Raw genomic sequence first — 24,251 nt, 5'->3', positions numbered from 1 at the left:
CACCCAGCCGTCCATGTCGCCGCTGCACATGAGGAATGACACCCTGACCCATACGGCAAAAGAGAAAGCTGATCTTTTGTGCTGTGTGTTTTTGCCTCCAACTAGACTCTTGACGAAACTGACAAACACCGCCGGCCAACCCGCGTTGTCAGAGCTCTATGCCTGAAGTACAGTTCAGAAACAAAACTATTCGGTGAGCTCTGGTTTCGTTGGACGTAAAGAAGTCGATCGGACCGAATGGCATTTCTTCCATCGTGGTTAGATCGTGTGCCCCTGGAGTTAACGCCGATGCTAACGCGTTTATTCCAGCACTCATACTCAAAAGTCGTCAGCCCTTGTCCATCCTAATTCAAAAAAAGGAGTCAGTTCGGATCCGGCAAAAAGCCCCCAGCTTTCTCACTGGGCATACAGGTTGTGTTCGATGGTAATTGGTCAGACCCGAAGCCCGTGAATGCTGGACTGCCCTATGGCTGTGTGCAATCTCCTTCACTGTTTCTTGCATGCCAATGACATGTTGGACGCCTCCGACATACATTGCTCTGCAGATGAAGCCGTCTGACCAAAGAATAGCATGGTCTAAATCGCATAAAAAACACAAAAAGACATATCGTTAGAAATCTAACATAATTAAACACTCGTAAGGCCCTAACATACGACATGGAACGTCGATAGATTGAATTTTTTTATTTCAGCGTTTGCCGGCATAAACAATTTTCAAAAAGTCACTTGTCTCTTAAGTCAAATCAGTGGTGTGAATGTTTTAAAAAATATAAATAAATTATTTTCGGCCTTAATTTCATTCGCCAAATAAGCGATAGGGGGAATCTTCGTCAGGATCGAAATCCTGACTCTATTTTAATAAACAGTGCAATCAGTTACGACATAATAAAAATTACAATAGCAAATAAATAATAAGTATAAGTATTGAAAGCTTATTAACAGCAATTAAAAATCTCAGAAAACACTACAATTTTAAAACCTAATAAATATTTAGTACTTTGTAATTGAGGATATTCTAAATGTCTCATCTCTATGATTCAAAGACTTACCGCCGCACTCATAGTGATTCCTGACATTAGTGCTTAGGACTACTTAGTTAAGTACCTATATCTACTAAGAAGAATTGTAACCCAGAGACGTCACATTTGGTTTCCTTAGTTTATGAAACATTTAAGTGAGCAATATAGCTGTACTTTCATTATCGACGCGATATCCATAAATTGTTTGTGATACGAGTATAATTAATAATAGGACAAATTAATTTATTACAACATAAATTTATTCATAAATACTTATTAAAGTGAAACTTTTATTACATCGTCTCAAACTTTTTCGTCTGTGTGTCGAATGTCGCGTGACGGTCGGGCGACGCCTATAGTTCGCAGCAGCTGACCGTGAAGTGTATAGACTATTATTCATTTGTGCCAGTGCTCCACCCTATTTTTAGTTAAATGTCTATCTTTTACCGTGGTTTCATAAAACCACATAATCCTTTTTTTATTTCCAAATGTATTGAATATCAGGAAACTCCATAATTGTCTGAAAACAACGAATAAAATAAATTGACTGGTAATTTTTTTCTGTGACAATACCCGAAGTCCATTCAGTCTGTGTCTTCGACTGTGATTGATGTGATTTTGTGTTTTGGGAATAAGTTTTTCGTGAAATTCATTACAAAAGATAATTAATACTGTTTAAAACAGGAGACCTTCTTCTGTACCTCCACAGATAGCGATGGAAGACTTCTTCTCTTTTTTTATGGAAAAGGAGGACGAGCGTACGGGTCACCTAGTGTTAAGTGATCACCGCCGCCCACATTATCTTGCAACACCAGAGGAATCACAGGAGCGTTGCCGGCCCTTAAGGAAGGTGTACGCCCTTTTTTTGAAGGTACCCATGTCGTATCGTCCCGGAAACACCGCACAAGGAAGTTCATTCCACACTTTAGTTGGGGACGTATCTACCATACAGCCTCATCAAATAGAAAATGAGTGCTCAATTCAAATTCAAATATTTTTACTCAAAATAGGATTTGACATCACTTATTGAAAAGTCAAAAACTACCACCCATTCCAAAACAATTGCCTCAGATCTGAGAAGAACTGGCGCAACAAACTCAGCGGGCTTACCATATTTTTTATAAAAAAATGTTTACAAAGTTATATCGGACACACTTATTATTTATTTAATAGTGACCGCCTCAGTGCGGTCGCTCCACTCCCAATCTGATATCATTAAAGTCATTTATGTTCTAGTAACCGTTACCACAAAGTTTTTTAACAACTTTAAAAGCTGAAATGTATTTAATGTAACTAAAATTAAATTATATTAATGTATAACATTGCATTTATTATTACAGAAATAGACATGTTAATCTCAATATTTACACCTCAAAACCATTCCATAACCATTTAAGTATAGGTCCAACGATACTTTAAGTTTAGTATTTCTTAGGTCTATTAAGGAATTATTAGGTGACTTTAGGAGTGGTGAATATTATGAGTACGAGGGAAAGTAGCGTATCGAAACGTCAAAATTGATGTTAATATTTTATCTGTGAAAGTCGGTTCTGTTGATATTTCGATTTAGGCAAAAATAATGCATTTATAGCATTATGTAACAGCTTTTACGTATATACTTATATTAATTCATAGCATGTTTGTTTTTGAAATTAGTTATAAATGTTAAAGCCAAAACTAAAATGTGTTATTGTCCGAAAATAAGTGAATTTGTAAATGAGATCATGTTGTAAAAAAGCATGTCAGCATCGCCCAACAAAATACTTTCTAACTCGACTCAACCGAGTAGTAAGTGGTGTCAACATTGGACAATTGTGATGAACGTTCAATATAAGCGGAAGTGGGTAATTATGTTTGTATGTATGTATCATAGGCACATAAGTGAATTTGCCAGAAACTGTCATAACCATAATGTTAACACCAGGAACAGACATAAACTGATGATGCCTATAACTACTGGGCTAAGTCGAGTTAGTAAGTCTTTTGTGGGGCGATGTATATGCTTTACAACAAGATCCCAGAAAATGTTCAAAATTGTTCAAAATGTTTAATTGTACAATGTTACTTTAATTGTAAAACATATTTTTGATGAAAAAAAAAAGCCAGCTGATTTTGTTGCGCCCATTCTTCTCAGGCCTGAGGCATTCATTTTGGAATGGGTGGTAGTTTTTTTGACTTTCAATAAGTGATTTCACATCCTATTTTGAATAAAAATATTTGAATTTGAATCATGTAACGTGTGTTTATTTGGACAGGTGACGCGCTGCGTAGCGGTAATTAAAGCGGCTCTGCCGCTTTAAATGGATAAACGTAAGATGCTGCCAAAGAGAGCGCGCATGGACAGCATCAGGGGCCCGATCGCCAATGGACCCCTGCAGTCTAGGTGAGTGACTCGTGCAGTACATACAGTGCGGGGAGGAAACAAATAAGTACTTCGAATCTAATGGTGCTTGCCCGACTGAATAATATTAACCTTGAGCATTTCGTTCCCGCTCAGCCACAGCCACATGTCCACAAACAAGTTCAAATTGGTGCCAAAAAAGTGCAATACACATTAAAAGCCCAAGCGGTGCAAATTACAAAGACTTTATAATGAAGAATATTCATAAATTTTTAGCTTTTCGTATACTCTATAGAAAATAATAAAAATTGTGTCTAAAAATTATTTCGATACTTAAATTAGTTTGCGAGATATGGAATTGTAAATATAGGCGTATGGCGCGATTTCGACCGGCCGGTGCTCGCTACGTGTGACGTCATAAGTCAACACTCGCGCAGTACTTTTCGCGCTCCGGTACGGACTAGGGGTTACTATTATTTAGGGGTGGGTCACCCTAATAACAATTAAGGGGTATGAAAAATAGATTGGCCCATTCTCAGACCTACCTGATATGCACACAAAATCTTATACAAATCGGCTTTGCCGTTGTATAAGATAGAGAATTTTATATGTTAGAAGTAGTGACTAAGAGTATTTTGCTTAACTATATAGGCCACTTATTGTTTTTAAGTCACACCAGATCCCATTATCTTCAGATTTTTGACTCGTGAGTCTTCTTAACATGTTTTTGTAATATTTTTTTTTGAATAGCAGCAGTTTCTTTAAATGTTACCGCACCAAATATTTTTCCAATTAGAGAGCCAACTTTTGTTCCGACGAAAAACTCTTGATATATTTGTTGGTGGACCTTGCAAGTTGAAAGATTTGTTACTTTGACGCGGCCATTTTAGTGACACGGCTAATGAACTTCACAAATGATTTGAGCGCAAAGTTTTAAATAGAAAGTTCTATAGTTTGGTTACAATTTTGATAGAAAATAATGCAAGCCCGGCTTGTTTGATTACATGGCAGTACCGCCGCTGATGTTATTTTTATTTTATTTTATTAGGAAAACAAACAGTATTTAGTATTTACCGCATTTAGTAACCGTGTTGAATAGATCGAAATCAGGCGAGTTAACTAATATCTGATTTATCGCTTGTGGACACCTAATAAAATATTAATGTTGGCTGTAGTTAGTAATGCAATGAGGAACGTATATTGTACAACTTGTCCTGGTGTAGTTATTGGGCACTTTGATATTAATTGGCTAGCGTTTAGCAGAAAGGAACCAGTCCACAAAATCTTAAAAAAAATACTGTTTGGCACTCCGAAAAAAACTTATCCGATATTTCTAATTTAAAAAGGACCAGTTCACTTCTCGTATTTGTAGCAAAGATATTGAACACATCCACAAAAAATATACTAAAAGTCACAAAACAATACCTACCTTTTGACTTTGGACCTCAATAACTCAGAGGAGGACAAACGAGCGTACAGGTCTCCTGGTGTTAAGTGATCACCGTCGCCCACTTTCTCTTGCAACACCAGAGGAATCACAAGAGCGTTGCTGGCCTTGAAGGTACCCATGTTGTATCGTCCCGGAAACACTGCATAAGGAAGCTTATTCCACAGCTTTGTAGTACGAGGGAGAAAGCTCCTTGAAAACCGCACTGTGGAGGATCGCCACACATCCAGATGGTGGGGATTGTGGCTTGTGGCGTGTCTTGCGAAGGTGGAATGTTAGTTTGCATGTGGACTGGTTCCATTCCGCTAAGCGCTAGCCAATTTAGAGTAGATATTTTGGAGTAGTATAGTGAGTGAGCGGCTGGTCCTCGGTTGCAGGCCCCTGGTGGCCCTTCTGGACGGGCGCGACTGCACGGTGGAGATGCCGATCCTGAAGGACGTGGCGACGGTGGCGTTCTGCGACGCGCAGTCCACCTCGGAGATCCACGAGAAGGTGCTGAACGAGGCCGTGGGCGCGCTCATGTGGCACACCATCATCCTCACCAAGGAGGACCTGGAGAAGTTCAAGGCGCTGCGCATCATCGTGCGCATCGGCTCCGGCGTGGACAACATCGATGTCAAGGCGGCCGGGGAACTAGGCATCGCCGTGTGCAACGTGCCTGGCTACGGCGTGGAGGAGGTCGCCGACACCACGCTGTGCCTGGTGCTCAACCTGTACCGGCGCACCTACTGGCTGGCCAACATGGTGCGCGAGGGCAAGAAGTTCACGGGCCCCGAGCAGGTGCGCGAGGCGGCCGCCGGCTGCGCGCGCATCCGCGGCGACACACTGGGCATCGTGGGCCTGGGCCGCATCGGCTCGGCCGTGGCGCTGCGAGCCAAGGCGTTCGGCTTCAACGTCATCTTCTACGACCCCTACCTGCCCGACGGCATCGAGAAGTCGCTCGGCCTCACGCGCGTCTACACGCTGCAGGTGACGTATCGTACATACAACTTCAAATATTTTTATTCAAATGGCATATGACATCACCTATTGAAAGTAAAATGAAACTACCATCCATTTCAAAATGAATGCCTCAGGTCTGAGAAGGATGGGCACAAAAAACTCAACGAGCTTTTTTTTCATCAAAAAATATGTTTGCAAAATAATATTGTGCAATTTAACTTATTATTTAATAGCCTGAGGGCGGTCGCTCCATTCCCAATCTGTGGTATCATTAAGAAAGCCATTTATGTTATAGTAACCTTTACCACACAAACGTTTTTTAACAATTCTTTTGAATAACGTAATACTTTTGTTTTGTACATTTTCTGGGATCTTGTAGTAAAAGCATATACATCGCCCTACAAAAGACTTACTAACTCGACTTAGCCGAGTAGGCATTATAAGCTAATGTCTGTCCTGGTGTTAATATTATGGTTTAACCCGTATGACCACTACTGACGAGACGATCGTTGCTTCCAGGACCTGCTGTTCCAGAGCGACTGCGTGTCATTACACTGCAGCCTCAACGAACACAACCACCACCTCATCAACGAGTTCACCATCAAACAGATGCGGCCAGGTAGGTGGGGGCTGCGCGAGGGAATAGAATAGAATAAAATAATTTATTTAAATTTATCGTTTTACAAATGCATTGTATTAAAATACATTAAGTTTAAATATTTGACAAGCTTATATGTATGACTAAATTGTGATTGTCATTGAATCGCCACACTAGTCGGAGACTGTATCGTGAGATCAAATAGTAGTCATCATTGGCTATATCTATGACAAATTTTGAAGATACTATATACTGTAAAATAATAATTTAGTTAAATAACTACAAATTTATCGATACAGAATTTAAAAGAAAGAAGGGAAGCTCCTCTGATCGTGACCCTCTGTAATAGTTGCTTGTTTGTGCAGGCGCGTTCCTGGTGAACACGGCGCGTGGCGGGCTGGTGGATGATGAGGGACTGGCAGCGGCGCTCAAGCAGGGCCGCATCCGGGCCGCAGCGCTCGACGTGCATGAGAATGAGCCCTTCAACGTATTCCAGGTGGGCCAACTACTGTTATAGCTCTCTTTACCAGTTGGGAGGCTCCTTTGCACAGGAAGCCGGCTAGATTATGGGTACCACAACGGCGCCTATTTCTGCCGTGAAGCAGTAATGTGTAAACATTACTGTGTTTCGGTCTGAAGCGCGCCGTAAAATGAAATTACTGGGCAAATGAGACTTAACATCTTATCTCCTATCTTATTGCCAGTGGCAAAGCAAAGATGCACAATAAAAATACATTTTAATTTTTGGATGTATTTTATGCTATATTACAAAGAGAAAACGTTGTGCAATATTTAATTATATGTGTATAGACTACACTTATAATTTTAAAATGATATTTTAGTATATTTCAACACTCACAATGGAAAAGGTTATTATTTGTTGTTGGTAACACCATTGTTTACATTTTTTGATCTCGAATTATATTTCCGACTATAGTGTATGTATGTATATGTATCAATGTGTCGTCGTGTTCGCAGGGCCCGCTGAAGGACGCGCCCAACGTTCTGTGTACGCCGCACGCCGCGTTCTACTCGGACGCGTCGGCGCAGGAGCTGCGTGAGATGGCGGCCTCTGAGATCCGGCGTGCCATCGTGGGCCGCATCCCCGACTGTCTGCGGAATTGTGTCAACAAGGTGGCCACTATCTAACACACTACCCAGCACTTGCTTTTTCAAAGTTGACTTTTGTTTTTAATTGTTCAATTCGATAAGCGTTGCCGACTCTCTCTTTTCTTGGGATCCATTTTTTATATATTATAAGGAAAAAACGAGCGAGCTTCACGCGAGAGTATGTGATCTAGGACTTGGAGGACATTCTTCAAGTCGGATGGTTTGAGTAGGATCCCAAAAATAATTATTGTAACAGTGACTCCGTCATGATAAAATGTCGGTTTCGCAAGATTTTAGAACTCCATACAAGAAGTATTCAGGTACTGTAGTTTTGATTTTGAAGAGCAACCCTTCGTGCCATACACGATTAAATGCTTGGGATATGTCCAGGAAAGCATTGGTAAGTTTTGGCTTCAAGGGATTCCATGATTTTTTAGTCAGTCTATGTACTTGGTCAATAATCGCATGTTTACTTGGGAACCCAACTGATGGTCACATATCAACTCATTATCTCTTAGGATATATGTTGTTGTAGGAGTGCTTCATATATATTTTACGGGATGTTCAGCAAATTTATTGGGCCTGTAAAACTTTTGTTTTCCTGGTTTTAATAACATTATATTTTGGCATTGAATATGGAAGGTTATGCCAGATTCAGGCAATTCTTGTAAAACATAATTAGCTATTAGGTCGTACCCAGGTGCTTTTTGGGATTTGAATTCTTTAAAAGTTTTATAACTTAAGTTTTAGTGCATTTGATAGGAGATTCGCCTGCACCATTATCGCCTGTATCTAGAGCTTTGAAAATGTCTTTCAAATAACCTGGTGGACCTTCATATAAGTGAGGTGTGAAGACATTTAAGAGATGCTCTGAAAACGTTCTAGCCTTCTATAGTTCGGTGCGCGACCAGGTACCATCGGGTTTTCTAAGCATGCGTACGGAAGGAGAAGAGAAATAGAAATATAACCAATACGATTGCATAAAATCGGAATGAACAATTAAATAGAAAAGTATTTTAAGAAATTGTAAAAAAAATAGATAAGAAAAGAATAGATCTAGATTTAACTGTCTTAATCATCATGCGGCATGTGTAAACATTTAGCTGTTTCTATATCACTTAATGCAACGCCATTTAAAATCTTCACTTGACTTAAAGCCACATAATATCTGTCCTTTCGCGAAATTGTTTTTTCGAGGTCTATCACCGCCCTCTCTTATGTCGTACGAGTCGTTGGAGCATGTGAACGGTGACAGACCAACTTAAAATTAGTGGCAGCATTAATCTCTTCACACCACCGTAACCTTCAATGGCCTGAAAAGTTGCGATTGATACTAGACCCGAGTCTTTTACCCTAGTGCCAACCGTCTCGTCATCAAATTTAATCAACACTGCTTCGGGCATTTCTCCTGCTTCTAGTTGATCGCGACGAAGGGCTGACCACTTGATTTTTTTACTACACCCATTTCTTCGTTGACTAATCCATCAGAGACTGTTAACATCTAACACTGTAGATGTTAACAAGTGTGAAATTTACAGGAATTACATTATGCGGAGGCCGCTTACGATAACGTTTCTGCTTCTCCGGGACTCGTCCACCGTCCTCCTGAGAAGAAAAAAAAAAGCATTTGTACTGCCTCTTTAGAAGAAAACTTTTATCACGTAGAAAATTCCAAATAATAAAAATATGGTAGTCCGTTGGAGCAAGGTCTGGCGAATACGGATGGTTTCTAATTGCAGTTCTTGTACAGTGAAAACGGTTTCTCGTGCTATATGAGGTCTTGCGTTATACTGGAGTAATGATGGTGAAGAGATTCATGAGTCGGGGCTGTTTCACTGCTAGTTTTACTATCATTATTCTGAGTTCGGCACAGTAGACATCTGCCGTTATTGCTAGACCAGATCGGAGAAAGCTATAGGTGAATAACACCATGCTGAGTCCACCAAACAGTAGTTACCATTACCTTTTTATTAGTATGCTTTGCTGTAGAACACTGATGCGGCGTTTGACCTGGGGTCAGCTATTGCATGTTTCGCTTAGGGTTATCGTAAAGAATCAACTTTTCATTGCATTTTTTAACACTGTGTGTAGCGATATATTTGGTGCTTCGAAAGCTATGTTTATGGTGTCCCAATATTTTTAACTACTTTGGATGACGCTATCTATCACACTCACTTTGGTGGATCGATGTAAATGGTAACGATGGTTGTTGCCATGTTTTTGAATAGCATGGGTGGCACTATCTTTTTGACGCTGACTGTACAAGTAGCAAACATTTTTTTTTATTAGACAATTCAACAGAATACATATTAATACATCTACAAATATAAACTTAACATTATTTACTATTCTAATATGCACACCTCGTCGTTCAACAGGGTTCTATTCGGGGCAGGTACTGGTTTGCGTTAGATCGATTTAAAACGTTGACAGGCTGATATCGGCGTTACACTATGAGTTGCTTTATGATTTTAATTTTACCATAATAGCATGTAACGATTAACATAAAAATTATATAAAATTATACATAACATACTTTTTTTACACATAATCACAAATCAGTTGGAACCTTGTTGAGTAAGAAATACCCTCAAAAATTCAAATTTCAACATTCTAACTGACAAATTGCCATAGTGAAATTACAGTAAATCAATAGATCAAGATATTTATGTTACTAAAATAATATTGGGATATTTTACAAATTCAGAATTGGTCATAATGAAGTAAAAAAATAAAAGAAAAATTATACTTATATTTTATAGAATTTTCGAAATCAAATCTTAACTAAGTACAAAAATATTTAAATTCCCTATTTCCCTGAAAAGAGCATCATAGTATGCTCTATCCAACAAAGGCATCAATTTCAGCATTGACTTGAGAGCTGCCACTTTATGGTAAGGTAATCCTTTTTTCACAGATCACATAGTAACAGGAGTGGGTAGGTCTCTAGGAAATTGGATAACTTGGCGATTTGACCGGATTGCTCCAAGAATGTTTACTTGCGTATAATCTTCATCACTTTGTCTTGTCTTGTAATATACACTAAAATAACATTGTGTAAACTTCAAAACCGTCACTATTTCGGTCACGGTTTCGTTTTATCTTCTTCATATTTTTCTACATACTGTTCGTGCATTTTTGTAATATTCAATGAAGTCTCCAGATACTGTCTTTGCGTAGATGAACGGCAATAAGAATAATAATAATTCCTTTATTTCAGGCTACATGGCCCATAAAATAAATACCTTACAGTCTAACATACATATGATATATAACTTAAATGTACGTCACATTTTCGAGGCGATGTGAGGCGCGGATTCGGCAGCTTCCGGTGGTCGGTGACGTCCGCGATACTTGAGAAACACGACCCCCTTCGGCCACAGCTGCACGTCCAGGAAGGTTTATATATGTTCTGTCGGGACGCGAACAACAAAAGAGTTGAAGTCTACTGCGTGACGCGTCACCAACTTTTCGACGCCCAAACGGAACCTTGTCTTCTCCACCAAGTACTGAGCAATGTCGGAGGCCTTGGTGGTGTGGTAATAGCGAGAGACGTAGATATACGTCGCTGGGATTACGGGACGCAGGAGCTGGTTCTGTCCTATCGGTGCTGTGCCACATTGGTTATGACTAGGAGGTCTCCTCTTTTTCCGCTCCACCCTAACGAAGTCATCCTTGTCGGTCAGACCCTTCGCCACAGCTCTACAAGTGAGTTCGTTGCGGGCGTGCCCGCTTCCACTTTCTGCCCTCAGCACTGTCCGCTTTTTGGGTTGCAGGCGGATGGCAGCAGCATAGTCACGTTGAGGTGGTTGACGTAACGACAGCAGGCGACACCTCCGAGAGGGGAGGAGGTGAGGGACGGGCGGCAAGTACATTACTGCTTACACGTGCGGGCGCAGTGGCCGGTGTCGAGTCGAATTTCGCTGATTCAATACTCGCTGGCGAAGCAATGCAAGCCCCACGTCGTGTGTTGATGTTATTGGCGTCTATTGACCTACTTACAACAGTATTGTTTCGCAAAGTCGCAACTTCAGCTTGCAGGTCCCTGATGGTGTTCTGATATGCCTCTAATTTCAACACTACTTCTGCCAGGCCTGCCTTGAGGTTTGTGATGTCCTTCAGCAACCTGGCGACGTCGATATGGTCGAAGGTGACGGGCGATAACTTGTTCAAGTTCCTTGCCACGAAAGACGGTACGTCGTCAGGATCAGTTACCTTCAGGAGATATATCATGTCCTGAAGACTTCTCTCTCCCCTTTCATCCCTCCTGCGGGACGGCATCTGGTCGGTTTTCATCAAAACCTTGTACAGCAGCGTCTTGGCGTGCATGATCTCCTCACTCTTGAAGTTTGATGCACAGATTTGGATGATGCTGATCTCGTCCATACTATCAATTGCGTGCTGAAGGAATGCCTGCAATTAATTGGCTATGAGTTTTTCGGAACTCATAGTCATAATAGCGTGCAGCGGCGGTTGCCGCGCAGATCGCGAATATAAATTATATTCGTAAGTTCAGTGAGCATGTACGTTACCGAGCGCGCTCGGAACTGAACTGTGAATAATGTGACTCGACTACTGGGTAAGATCGAATGTGTTCTCGAACTTGGTTTTTATAAACTTCTGGAATCCTGTCTTGGTTGTTATGACGTCCCCTGAGATCTCTCTGTGGTGCACCAGTATTTGAATCTTTTTTTTGATGAACACCATAAATAGTCTTTTGGGAAATTGCCAATGTCCCAATGTAAAACTTTTTACACACTTTGATACGTGTACCTTGAATTTCAAAATAATAAAAGTATGAGTACTTTTTCTTTGTTGTTCCTGTTGTGTAGCGTTTCTTCCGTTTCATTTCTGTAGTTTGAAGTAAATAGTGATATTTTTCTGTCTGAGATGCCATATATAGTAGGATGTGAATATATTCAGCCGCTGACTTTCAGTAATTGCTTTGCTGCAGTTATATTTACAGGAAGAAAAACAATCTTTTAAATTAGCAACACACTTTTTTGGGACCTGCTTCCCTCTGCTTGAAACATAAGCTTCCCCCGATTGGTGTAGTTTTCTCTTCACGTTTCTTTGCCATTCGCCTGGTTTCCTTAGACGTTTTCTTGTTTTTCGACGTTTTTGCTCTTCTTCAACTCTGAAATAAAATGTAGACATGAATATTGTTAACAATAAAATTTGTAGAAAATATTTGGAGGTTAGAACCAACTTACCCCTTTACTTCGTCATTGTGAAGAGGTTCCGATCGGAATTCACCAGTTTCTTAATCTAAAATCATCACGCTATAACAGAATGTGCAAATTGGGACTTCCCCGGTTTTGAAATTCTATCCTATACCAGAAGTCAACTACAGGTCCACTAAAACATTCATTATTTTTTTATTATAAATGCAATCTAGGTATATACGCGATGTGTAATTGTCGTGTAATAACAGCGGGATATCTTTGAACTAATTCCAGTCCAGTTCTTGGAAAATTAAAGCTCCGATATCAAATTCTTTACTACCATCAGCTATAAGTAATGCCCTTAGCTTGTTCAGCTAAGGTCCAGTTAAGGTCATTTTTATAGGAAGCTGTTGCAAACCAAGTTGCCCCAAGTGTACCCATGGCTATTAACTCTGCACAACAACGTTTCCAGTATGAAGCAAAACCTCTATTCCCCATGGTATGTTATCCACTAAACCCTCAGGAACAAATTCGTTTTGTCCTTGTCTCACATTTGAAAGCGAAACGCTCGCTTTTGCTCTAAAATACTCTACCACAGGTCGAGCATAAAAAAAATAATATTTTTTTTTTAAATCGGGCTTCGTTGCTTATCACACACGCCTGAAAGTAATCGAGACATTTCTCGATTCACCAAAATTGGATATGGATCTGAATACAATGCATACCAACATAGTTCTTCCATTCTTCTTTCTCGTTCTATATTTACAGGTGGGGCTGTTTTTCTATGCATATATGTGACTCTATTACTATAAAGATTTCTGTTATCTGATTGTATAAATACTATCAAAATAAATGATGTTTTCGTCGATATAATAGAACATAATCGTTGAAATTGCCGATTTCTACTGAAAAATTGATTTTACTTTAACATATTTACTAACGAAAATAATTACCATCTAATAGGAAGGTCTGAAAGAAGAAGAAAAAAATTGTCCAAATCACGAAAAAAATCGTACTCCGTTGGAGCAAGGTCTGGCGAATACGCAGAGTGAGGAATGGTTTCTAATTGCAGTTCCTTTTGAGTTAAAACGGTTTCTCGTGCTGTATACCTCGGGTTATCATTTAGCAATAATGGTGAAGATCGATTTATGATTCGGGGCTGTTTCACTGCTTGTTTTGTTATCATTGTTCGAAGTTCGGAACAGTAGACATCTGCTTTTATTGCTTGACCAGATCGGAGAAAGCTATAGGTGATTAACACCATGCTGAGTCCACCAAACAGTTACCATTACCTTTTTATTGGTATGCTTTGCTTTAGAACACTGTTGCGGCGTTGACCTGGGGTCAGCTATTGCATGTTTCGCTTAGGGTTATCGTAAAGAATCAACTTTTCATTGCATTTTTGAACACTTTATGTGTAGGGATATGTTTGGTGCTTTGAAAGCTATGTTTATGGTGTCCCGATATTTTTAACTACTTTGGATGACGCTATCTATCACACTCACTTTGTTATTTCACACAAAACACTCCGTTCCGCCATTTTGACAGGTTCTATCTAAGTGTGGCCAAATTTGTAAAACATAGTTCTATCTGTCATACAATATTTCACATGGAACCTGGATGCATCAAAACTTAAAAAAATTGTACATAGAACTTTGTTGTTTCGTCAATATCTTGCGAACCCGAGACAATTTTTTGACATTCATTGATGCAGATAGAACCTTGAGAGACGGGCTACGATTTAAAAAAATAAAATGAAAAATCGTAAAAATGCTAGATAGAACAGATAGATAGACGACCTATAGAAGAAATGCATAGCATTGACTAATAATAATTCATAGTAGGTGTTTTATAACTAAGTACAAACAAAAGTAAATGTGAAAATTAATTTAAGTTACTAGGTTAGCTTATAGAATGACTTAAAAGTATGTTAGTATTTTATTCTTAAGTGAGCCATAAGAGTCATTGAATATAATTATATATATATACATTTGGGTGTTTTCTAACAAGCATGTTATATTGTTCGCCAGCTCTGATGATTTGCGAATTCAGTCCTAAATTTGATTTTATAAGAGGTCTGCTAAATGTATTATGAATACTTTTACGCGGATACCTCGAAGGTAAGGTGAAAGATATTATATCGAGTAGCTCCGTGTTATTGACATGATTGTTAACTATTTTGGAAATAAACAAGATATCAAACATTTAACGGCGCGTGTTTAGGGATTTCATCTTAAAGAAAGAAAGGAGCTGTGTGTAGGGACATCTGTGGCTTTTTCCACTTGCTATAAAAGCCAAGTGTCTGGTGAATGATCTTTGAATGTTTTGCGTTGAGAATGTATATTATAAAAGGGATTCCATATAACACAAGCATATTCTAAGTAACTTCGGACTAAAGCATTGAAGAGATTAAATTTGGTGGATAAGAGCTTAAACTCTTGTGAATTTCTTTTATTAACCTTTAATTAGGCGCGCCAATAAACTAAAATTGTTAGTCGCGCGGGGTCTGCAGTTACCCCAAATTGATAGGTATGAAATAAGAAACATTTAAATTAGTAATCAACTTTAATTGCTTTTATTCTACTTATTTCTTATTAAGCTTTTAGAAAAATACAAAAAAATCTCAACAAGATGTTTAAAACAGTATAGAAATAATTTTTTCGTGAGTACTATAATAATTCAACGTTGTATGATCGCCACAGATAAATTTGTTGCACTTATTACACTTCGCGGTCGTTTTTCTGTCGCCTTTTTGTTGACAGATGTAGCACCTTCCTCTTTTTATTGAATGCAATCCAGTGTTAGACGTTGAAGGAGTCGCAACTTCAGTTTCTGCCAATCGCTTTTTCAAAGCAATAGGCAGGGACGGGACTATTGCTCGCGCTAATCTATGTGCATTTACTAATTTTGTTGGCAATAATTTTAGATAAATTCGTCTGTTTATGGTAGCCTCATTGTTGTTGAAGTTATAAATAACGAATGCATTGAATAAACGAAAAACCATAAGCCATCTCTTCGTCCGCCTAGCAACGTTATATGTGGAGCACAACTTGTCATGAGTGTCTACGCCTGCCTTTATTTTATTATGAAATAAAATCATCTCCGGCTTCTTCAATTCTCCTCGTCTATAATGTCATCATGATGCATAGACGACAATAACAGCTTTAAATTTTTTTGAGACATAAGAGCACATGAAAACCAAATAATGTTGAGTGTACTTCACGACGAACGACTGTCAGGCAAAAATGCTTGTGGTATTTCTTTTTTATTTTTTCTCAACATACCTACTATTGTCAATTTGTCTTTCAAAAGGTCTTCAGCTAACTCAACGCTAGTGAAACAATTATCCAAAGTAATATTACGTCCTGTATTCTTGTTTGTTTCTGTCAATCGTTTGACGAGACTTTTTGTGTCATTAGGAATATTGTAGGGCCCGTCTGGCTGTTTCCCTGCGTAAACTTCAAATTTCTGGAGATAGGCAGTATTAGCATCAACCATTACATAATGCTTTATTACATATTTGCTTAAAATCATAATATTAAAAATATATACTTACCTAAATTTGAACTACACTATAAGTCGCGCGGGGTCGCCACGACCCCAAGCCCCTCCGTGCAGCACCTGTGATCAATTCCGAAGCACGAGCGACACAGAATCGAGAGGGGACTAGAGAGTTAGGAAGCTAGCAAGAAAATCGGGTTGACAGCGTTAAAAGGTAAAAAACTAACCTAACTTGAAGATCACTTGAGATAGCGACGACCCCGCGCGCCTAATTAAAGGTTAAAACCAAGCATCTGTGCAGATTTAGTCACAATATGATCAACGTGAGATGTAAAGCGAAGTACTCAGTCCAACATAACCCCAAGATCCTTTATTTCACCAAGTTTAAGCAATGTTGGAGTACTGAGATTGTAATACGATGGAATTGATTTGTTCTTCCTTGAGAATCACATGATAGCACTTTTGAGTATTAAGTTCCATTTTATTGTTCGTGTTCGCACCACTGTTCAATTCTGCATAGGTCAGACAGCAATTGAATAACCTCTGACGATATAATTGTCTTATAAATTTTCAAATAGTCGGCAAATAACAAAAATTTTGAATAATATATTTCAGAGGCAATATCATTGATAAATATTAAAAATTATATAGGATCGAGGTGAGAGCCTTGAGGAACGCCAGACATAGCAAATTAAAGCTACGAATTGTAACCATTCACTGACACAATCTGAAGTCTTTTTGCTAGGTAAGACTGAAACCAACTGAGGAGAAAACCAGTTATTTGAAAGTGGTATAGTTTTTTTGATGAGAATGTTGTGATCAACTTTGTCAAACGCACTAGCAAAGTCTGTGAACAGAAAGGGAATGTTTAACGTATTGTTGACATATCTATATTGTATTATTTATTTATTCATTTATTTGTAAGTATACGACTATACAAGAGACTCGAATATTTTTGTAAAACAAGAAAAATAGCTAAAGTAGCTATTGGCCGGTAATTTTTGACGTTTGTTTTATTCCCTTTTTTGTGCAACGGAAATATCGCCCCATTTTCCATTAATCTGGGAAAGAAAGCCAAAGAGCGGTTAAAAATAATACAATTGGTAAAGCTATAGCAGAACTACAACGCTTAACAAAAACAGGAGGAAAACCGCCGGGGCCAGAACCCTTAAAAATATCTATTTGTTTTAATTTAGCTAATACTTCATTTTCGTTTACAGTAATTTTGTTAATAGAATTACTATTAATGATGAAATGACCATAGGGTGTGTTTTGTGAGGTGAGGTTTCGGTAGCATTATAAACTGAAGAAACGAGCTAGCAAAGAGATTAGTAATATCAGGCCCGGATTCCACAGATGTTTTGTTGCTTTACATATTTGCTGGAAGTAATGTCGAATTTTTATTTTTTGATTTGATGTAGCGCCAGAATGCTTGTGGAGCTTTAGCTATATCCTGTTCAATTGTATTTTTGTACTGATTATAGCAAGTATGAAAAAGCTTTTGACAATGAACACGGACTGTTTCAAAATTCTATCATATCGATTGGATTATTATATTTGCGATACCTCTTCTGGACTTTTTCTTTTTCAGCAAGTCTTTTAATTAAGGAAAAACTAAATTATGGTGGAAATTTGGACTTTATCGGCTTGTTTAATCCTTGTAGGTACTTCTGCTTTGCAGACGCGAGTCTGTCGCCCGGAATGAATCTTCATCTCGTTATTAATATGTCTGTTACACAAGAAAAGTTACTCGCTAGAGAGCGTCGAAAAATCGTATTTCATTTTTGCATGGAAGAACTCGCCATTCGATTCTTGCTAGCGGTTGTTTACATTATGACAAAAACTAGTATTAATCAAGTGATACCCGAATGCGAGTATCACCAGAAAAGACTCTCTTCTCTCTAATGTTTACACTACAGGCGAGTAATCGTAGATCAATACACGTATGTGTGTTTCGACTTTTCTAAACAATGCTTGGGCGAGAATCACAAGTGTCGATGCGAGACTCGCGCTAATCATTCTGTACTGATTTTGATACGACACTCGCCATTGATGATAGGGATGAGGCTCCTAAATTATTTGCAGCAGAGCTGGCTATTGACAACTTTGGCCCTGAGGAAATAGTAGTCAAACTAGTCACCGCACTGACACTACTAGACTGAACAAAAAAGTCGTGTTGTCGAAAGGCGAAACTCGTAAGATAAATTCGTATAGTTTGTTTACACAGGCTTAAGGAGTTTAAGTACGGATAATTGTATTCGAGAGGCGAAGCTCGGTAGGGCATCCAATCCTAAGGTCTGTATTCAATCTCGGTATTTGCGAGACTATAAATTTACAATACCGCAGGATTTTGGTGTTTGCGGGATCCCGCATATTGAAAGTATGCACAATTTAAAATAATAAATTTATCAACTCCACATTTATTCACGTATATATAATATTATTAAGATGAGATCAATCAAATTATTCTGTTTTTTTCACAAAAAAAAACAATAAATTCTAAATAAAAAGCTAATCAAAACAAAACAAATCGTTTTTAAGAAATACACAAAGCAAAATTAAAAAATTAACCAAAAAAAAAACACATTTTGAACTGATAAATTATTACCTAATTATTCACTTTGTCAGATTTTAATTTTAACTGAAGATGTTTGCGAAGGAAACACAACATGTCGTCTGCCAAACTATTGCGTATTTTTAGACGCAATATAGCTTGTAGCAGAAAATGCTCTTAATGTTTCTACACTTGTGGGCGGTTTGTACGTGAATGAAAGATTCATTCACGTACAAACCCTTAAAAGGATGTATCAATAAACTTAACGAAAATACGAAACAGTTTATAACTTGAGTTATTAAGTATAATATTTCACGCAGATATTATCCTATTTTGCATCGCATGCACGCTTTTTACAGTCCCGCAATTTCCGCAGAACCCGCGTCCGTAATCCGGCATCTCGCAGGATTGGAAAATGGCGTGGGATCCCGCAGTACCGAGATTTCGGTATTGCGGGATTGGAAGCCCTAAAGGTCGGGGTATTTGTTTACACTAGACGACCATATTATTGCTTAAAAGTAATCGCCGCTCGCTAGCGATAAACTCTTCTTGTGTAACGGAGCCTTAATTGTAATTTCAGGATTACTTCTTGGCGGGCAGCGGGGGAGGCGGCGGTGTGGGCGGCGTCGGCGGTGGAGTGGGAGTGGGCGTGGGCGGCGGCGTGGGAGTGGGCGTGCCGGCGGCGGCGGCGCCGTACAGCGAGGGCATGAACGGCGGCTACTACGGCGGCGCGCAGGCCGCGCACTCCACCACGGCCGTGCACGAGCCGCCGCCGCCGCCCGCCGCGCCGCCGCAGCCGCCGCAGGCGCCCATCACGCTGGTACGTGACACACACACTAGTATTACATGAACGGCGGCTACTACGGCGGCGCGCAGGCCGCGCACTCCACCACGGCCGTGCACGAGCCGCCGCCGCCGCCCGCCGCGCCGCCGCAGCCGCCGCAGGCGCCCATCACGCTGGTACGTGACACACACACTAGTATTACATGAACGGCGGCTACTACGGCGGCGCGCAGGCCGCGCACTCCACCACGGCCGTGCACGAGCCGCCGCCGCCGCCCGCCGCGCCGCCGCAGCCGCCGCAGGCGCCCATCACGCTGGTACGTGACACACACACTAGTATTACATGAACGGCGGCTACTACGGCGGCGCGCAGGCCGCGCACTCCACCACGGCCGTGCACGAGCCGCCGCGGCCGCCCGCCGCGCCGCCGCAGCCGCCGCAGGCGCCCATCACGCTGGTACGTGACACACACACTAGTATTACATGAACGGCGGCTACTACGGCGGCGCGCAGGCCGCGCACTCCACCACGGCCGTGCACGAGCCGCCGCGGCCGCCCGCCGCGCCGCCGCAGCCGCCGCAGGCGCCCATCACGCTGGTACGTGACACACACACTAGTATTACATGAACGGCGGCTACTACGGCGGCGCGCAGGCCGCGCACTCCACCACGGCCGTGCACGAGCCGCCGCGGCCGCCCGCCGCGCCGCCGCAGCCGCCGCAGGCGCCCATCACGCTGGTACGTGACACACACACTAGTATTACATGAACGGCGGCTACTACGGCGGCGCGCAGGCCGCGCACTCCACCACGGCCGTGCACGAGCCGCCGCCGCCGCCCGCCGCGCCGCCGCAGCCGCCGCAGGCGCCCATCACGCTGGTACGTGACACACACACTAGTATTACATGAACGGCGGCTACTACGGCGGCGCGCAGGCCGCGCACTCCACCACGGCCGTGCACGAGCCGCCGCCGCCGCCCGCCGCGCCGCCGCAGCCGCCGCAGGCGCCCATCACGCTGGTACGTGACACACACACTAGTATTACATGAACGGCGGCTACTACGGCGGCGCGCAGGCCGCGCACTCCACCACGGCCGTGCACGAGCCGCCGCCGCCGCCCGCCGCGCCGCCGCAGCCGCCGCAGGCGCCCATCACGCTGGTACGTGACACACACACTAGTATACTCATTTATCTACACCCATTCTTTAAATCCTCTATTAAAGATTCTGAAACAGTTTGCTTTTATTGCCAACATTAAAACACCCAATGTTCTAATTACCATTACATCATCCAAACGAGTGTTGTAATATTTTACTGAATTTCACAACACTCCTATTTTTTTTTCGATTCCCTCATGCGCAAAATTTTCAATAGACATCCACATTCTTATTGCGCAATACGTGGTATCTGTATGAATTTCAAAAAAAGAAAATTTTCGTTTACACGCGTTCCACTAGAGTGTAGACCACTTCTGGTAGACCAGAAGTCGCGCGCCGTAAAAAAATGTAGGTTATTCGAATCCCCGCCATTTTTATTGTTTTGTTTACAAAAATCGAGCGTTTAATTTTAAACGTTGCAAAAGAACATTATATTCGAATGAACTTTAATTATTGCTATATGAAATGTAAATTACTACTAAAATAAATAATTGTTCCATTAATACTTAGTTTATTTGTATATAATCAGTAATGAATGATATTAGGTTACTACTAGGACTGATGTTTTAATGTTAGCTTACTGCTAACTATTTCAGAATCTTTTAGAGGATTCATATTATGAGTGTAGATAAAGTCTTGTATGCAACTGTTGATAATTAGGTATTAAAACACTCGCGTGAAAAACCCACATTCGTGTATTAATAGCCCTTATTACACAACAGTTGCATAAATATAATAGTATCACATGAATGTTTTAATACCTAATTATCAGCAGTTGCATACAAGACTTTATCTACACCCACAATATGAATCCTCTATAAAGAATTCTGAAACAGCTAACTGGCTAACACTAAAAAAGCCAGTCCTAATATGATGTAAAGGAGTGTTGTTATGAAATTCAGTACAACATTACAACACTCGTTTGGAAGATGTAATAGTTATTAGAACACTGGGTGTTTTAATGTTGGCAATAAGCTAACTGTTTCAGAATCTTCAATAAAGGATTAAAACATGGGTGTTGATAAAACAAATAACGACTCCATGTCACCTTACATAACAGTGTATGAGGATCGGGTGTACTATAACCCCATATAAGGAAATAACTGATATCCCCCGTCACCGCAGACACACTAGCATAAAGGTGCTTCACTTGCTAATATCACAGCGCGGAGTCCTTCTTTTTTTACTCGTCCGTGTGCCCACCATCTGGAAGTGTGGCATTCCTCTATAGAGCGGTTCTGAATCAAGGAATTATTGGGGGCCCAGTGCTCTGTAAACAGCTGGATCACTTGGACATAAGTTCCTAGCCAAAAACATCACATTTAAAAAAAAACGTATTGAAAGTTTAATCAATATTAGTGTATTCCATACATGTGGGTTGGGCTACTAAGTCCTGATGTCATTAAAAGAGTAACAGTAGGGCTACCAATTTTTGTCAGTAAATTAATATGAATCACATGACTAGTTTTGTGCTCATCATAACTCAATTTCAATATAATTGTGGTTTGGAACGTTTTTCTGGAATTACTCCTCTTACAATCTATGGGATGAGCTTCCTTATGCGTTGTTTCCAACACTATACGACATGGGTACCTTTAAACAAGCGCGTACACTTTTCTAAAAGGCCGGCAAAAACTCTTATAGGAGATCTATAGAGATAGGATATCTGATAGGAGAATGTCGAAAGCTCTACTGATAAATTAGACAGCCGTCATAGCCGTTGATCTCCAGGGCACGCTAGCCTCTGAACTTGATGTTGAAAGACACCAACGATATCTTTGTGTATGTCTGTCTGTGGTTTGGTCAAATACAAAATAGTTCCGCGTGCGTGGTTTTAAAGAACTTTTTTCCACGGCCTACCAGACTGTAGATAAATTTTACATAACCTGTTTTTCCAAAATCTGATATTGACGTGTATGATGTGCTAAATAAACTTTATTCAATTAGGCTTAAACTAAGCACTTTTGCATCGTCACTATAAATATTTCTTTTAAATCACTGAATCTACCATAAGTTCACACAGTGAGACACTACAACTGTCACTATCACACTAATTTGATTGGCTGGAGCGTGGACAGAAGAAATTAAAGCTTCACATCAATCAAGTTAAAGATGTTGAGGTTGTTGTAGCTATATAGAGCTGTGTACTCTTGCCATGCTAATGTTGTTTAATGAACAAGACGCGTAACAAGTATCTCTCTCTCTCTCTCTCTCTCTCTCTCTCTCTCTCTAGTCGTTCCCTCATGACTGAGGATCAATGGTCATCAACAAGTGGTCCACACTTGGAGTGAACTATTTGTTTCCATCGGCTTCTATCCATCGCGGCCCTGACGACGGAGCTCAACCTCGGAGACCTGGAGTATTTTATTTGGTTGGTCCATCTGGTAGGAGATCGGCGTCAGCCGCGCTTACCCTTTTTGTTCCTAACTACGATCAATTTCTCGAGGCTCTCATTACCCCTTCGCATTATGTGGCCAAAATACGAAAGAATTAGTTACTATCATGTTAATAATAATTAATAACTTTCAGCTAGTTGTCATGTTAATAATAATTAATAACTTTCAGCCCCCCATCAACACATCGGACCCGGCCAACCACCAGATGAAGCAGGAGAGCTCGGACGTGCACTAGAGCGGCGCCCGCCCGGCCCACTATCACTCAAGTGTTAGTTAACAAGATGCGTGCTACACTCGAGGCCCAATTCCTGCTCCGAAATATTTTGGGGCCCCCAAATATTAATGGTGCCCAAGTGTTATTGAGAACCTTAGTAGGACAAATGTGAATTTTGTGGACAATATAATGGACGATAGAAATGTTTGGCACAGTTGTCGTTTAGAGTGCGGCCGGATAGATTCCACTGAATGGAGACCATGAGGACTAAAAATAAACATTTGGCTGGTGCACCGATTGTTGTGTAAAATGTGTTTATGCTATTTGATAATTTAAGGCTCAATATGTGTGTGGAATGGGTTGACTTCAAACAGAAACCGTGTCTATTTAGGGGCCCTTTAATGTATGCCTAAAATGAACCTGTAAATTACAATGTAAGGACTGTAAAACTCGGGGCCCCGGGTAGTTGAAAAAGAGTGATAGAGGCCCCAAATAAACTGATGCTGTGTAATAAGTACGATAGTTTGAAAGAGTTGATTCGCTCGTGTGTAATTAATATGATTTATATTTCATTTTGACTTTGTTGGTGAGAGTGAGGGTGGCGTTATCACGATCCTTTTCAGCATCTGATGAGCATGTATTGAACCCCCGAACACAAGACAACACGACACATATTACAATACAACACATTTCACTTTAATTTTAAGACAAACGTAGCTCGTTTATCATCACACTGACCCGCTGGTAACAGAATACATGATGCTCCAGTTGTTTCATTGTGAAATGTACAAAAATCATGCTTTTTCAATATTTTTTTCTTTTATAAATAGGTAAGTTAATTGTACATGTGCGATTAAGTTAGAAATGCAATAGCAGCCCGACATCTCTGGTGATTCCAATGACAATTGCTATTTTAAATTTAGTATTTACTTACTGTTTAGTTAATGACAAAAACAATGTGTATATTTTATGAGGAAATGAAAAGTTCTTAAATAAAACTATTGTTTTCGGATTAATTACTCTTGC

The 24,251-nt window shown here is 40.4% G+C and overlaps 1 protein-coding gene across 2 annotated transcripts in view; it reads left to right on the top strand.

Annotated features, from left to right (window-relative positions):
- Nucleotides 1–24,244, top strand: part of LOC126977264 (C-terminal-binding protein) — a 55,806-nt gene extending 31,562 nt beyond the window's left edge. For both annotated transcript variants that reach the window (XM_050826012.1, XM_050826010.1), the window contains 7 exons: nucleotides 3,275–3,402; nucleotides 5,185–5,776; nucleotides 6,269–6,368; nucleotides 6,713–6,843; nucleotides 7,326–7,481; nucleotides 19,258–19,497; nucleotides 23,181–24,244. In XM_050826012.1, the coding sequence (XP_050681969.1) occupies nucleotides 3,320–3,402; nucleotides 5,185–5,776; nucleotides 6,269–6,368; nucleotides 6,713–6,843; nucleotides 7,326–7,481; nucleotides 19,258–19,497; nucleotides 23,181–23,246 (1,368 nt within the window). In that variant the 5' untranslated portion in view covers nucleotides 3,275–3,319 and the 3' untranslated portion in view covers nucleotides 23,247–24,244. The remainder of the gene's footprint in view (nucleotides 1–3,274; nucleotides 3,403–5,184; nucleotides 5,777–6,268; nucleotides 6,369–6,712; nucleotides 6,844–7,325; nucleotides 7,482–19,257; nucleotides 19,498–23,180) is intronic.
- The last annotated feature ends 7 nt before the right edge of the window (nucleotides 24,245–24,251 follow it).

Source organism: Leptidea sinapis, chromosome 44, assembly GCF_905404315.1.
Source record: "Leptidea sinapis chromosome 44, ilLepSina1.1, whole genome shotgun sequence".
In the NCBI taxonomy this organism is placed as follows: domain Eukaryota; kingdom Metazoa; phylum Arthropoda; class Insecta; order Lepidoptera; family Pieridae; genus Leptidea; species Leptidea sinapis.
This window is presented reverse-complemented; position numbering and strand designations above follow the sequence as displayed.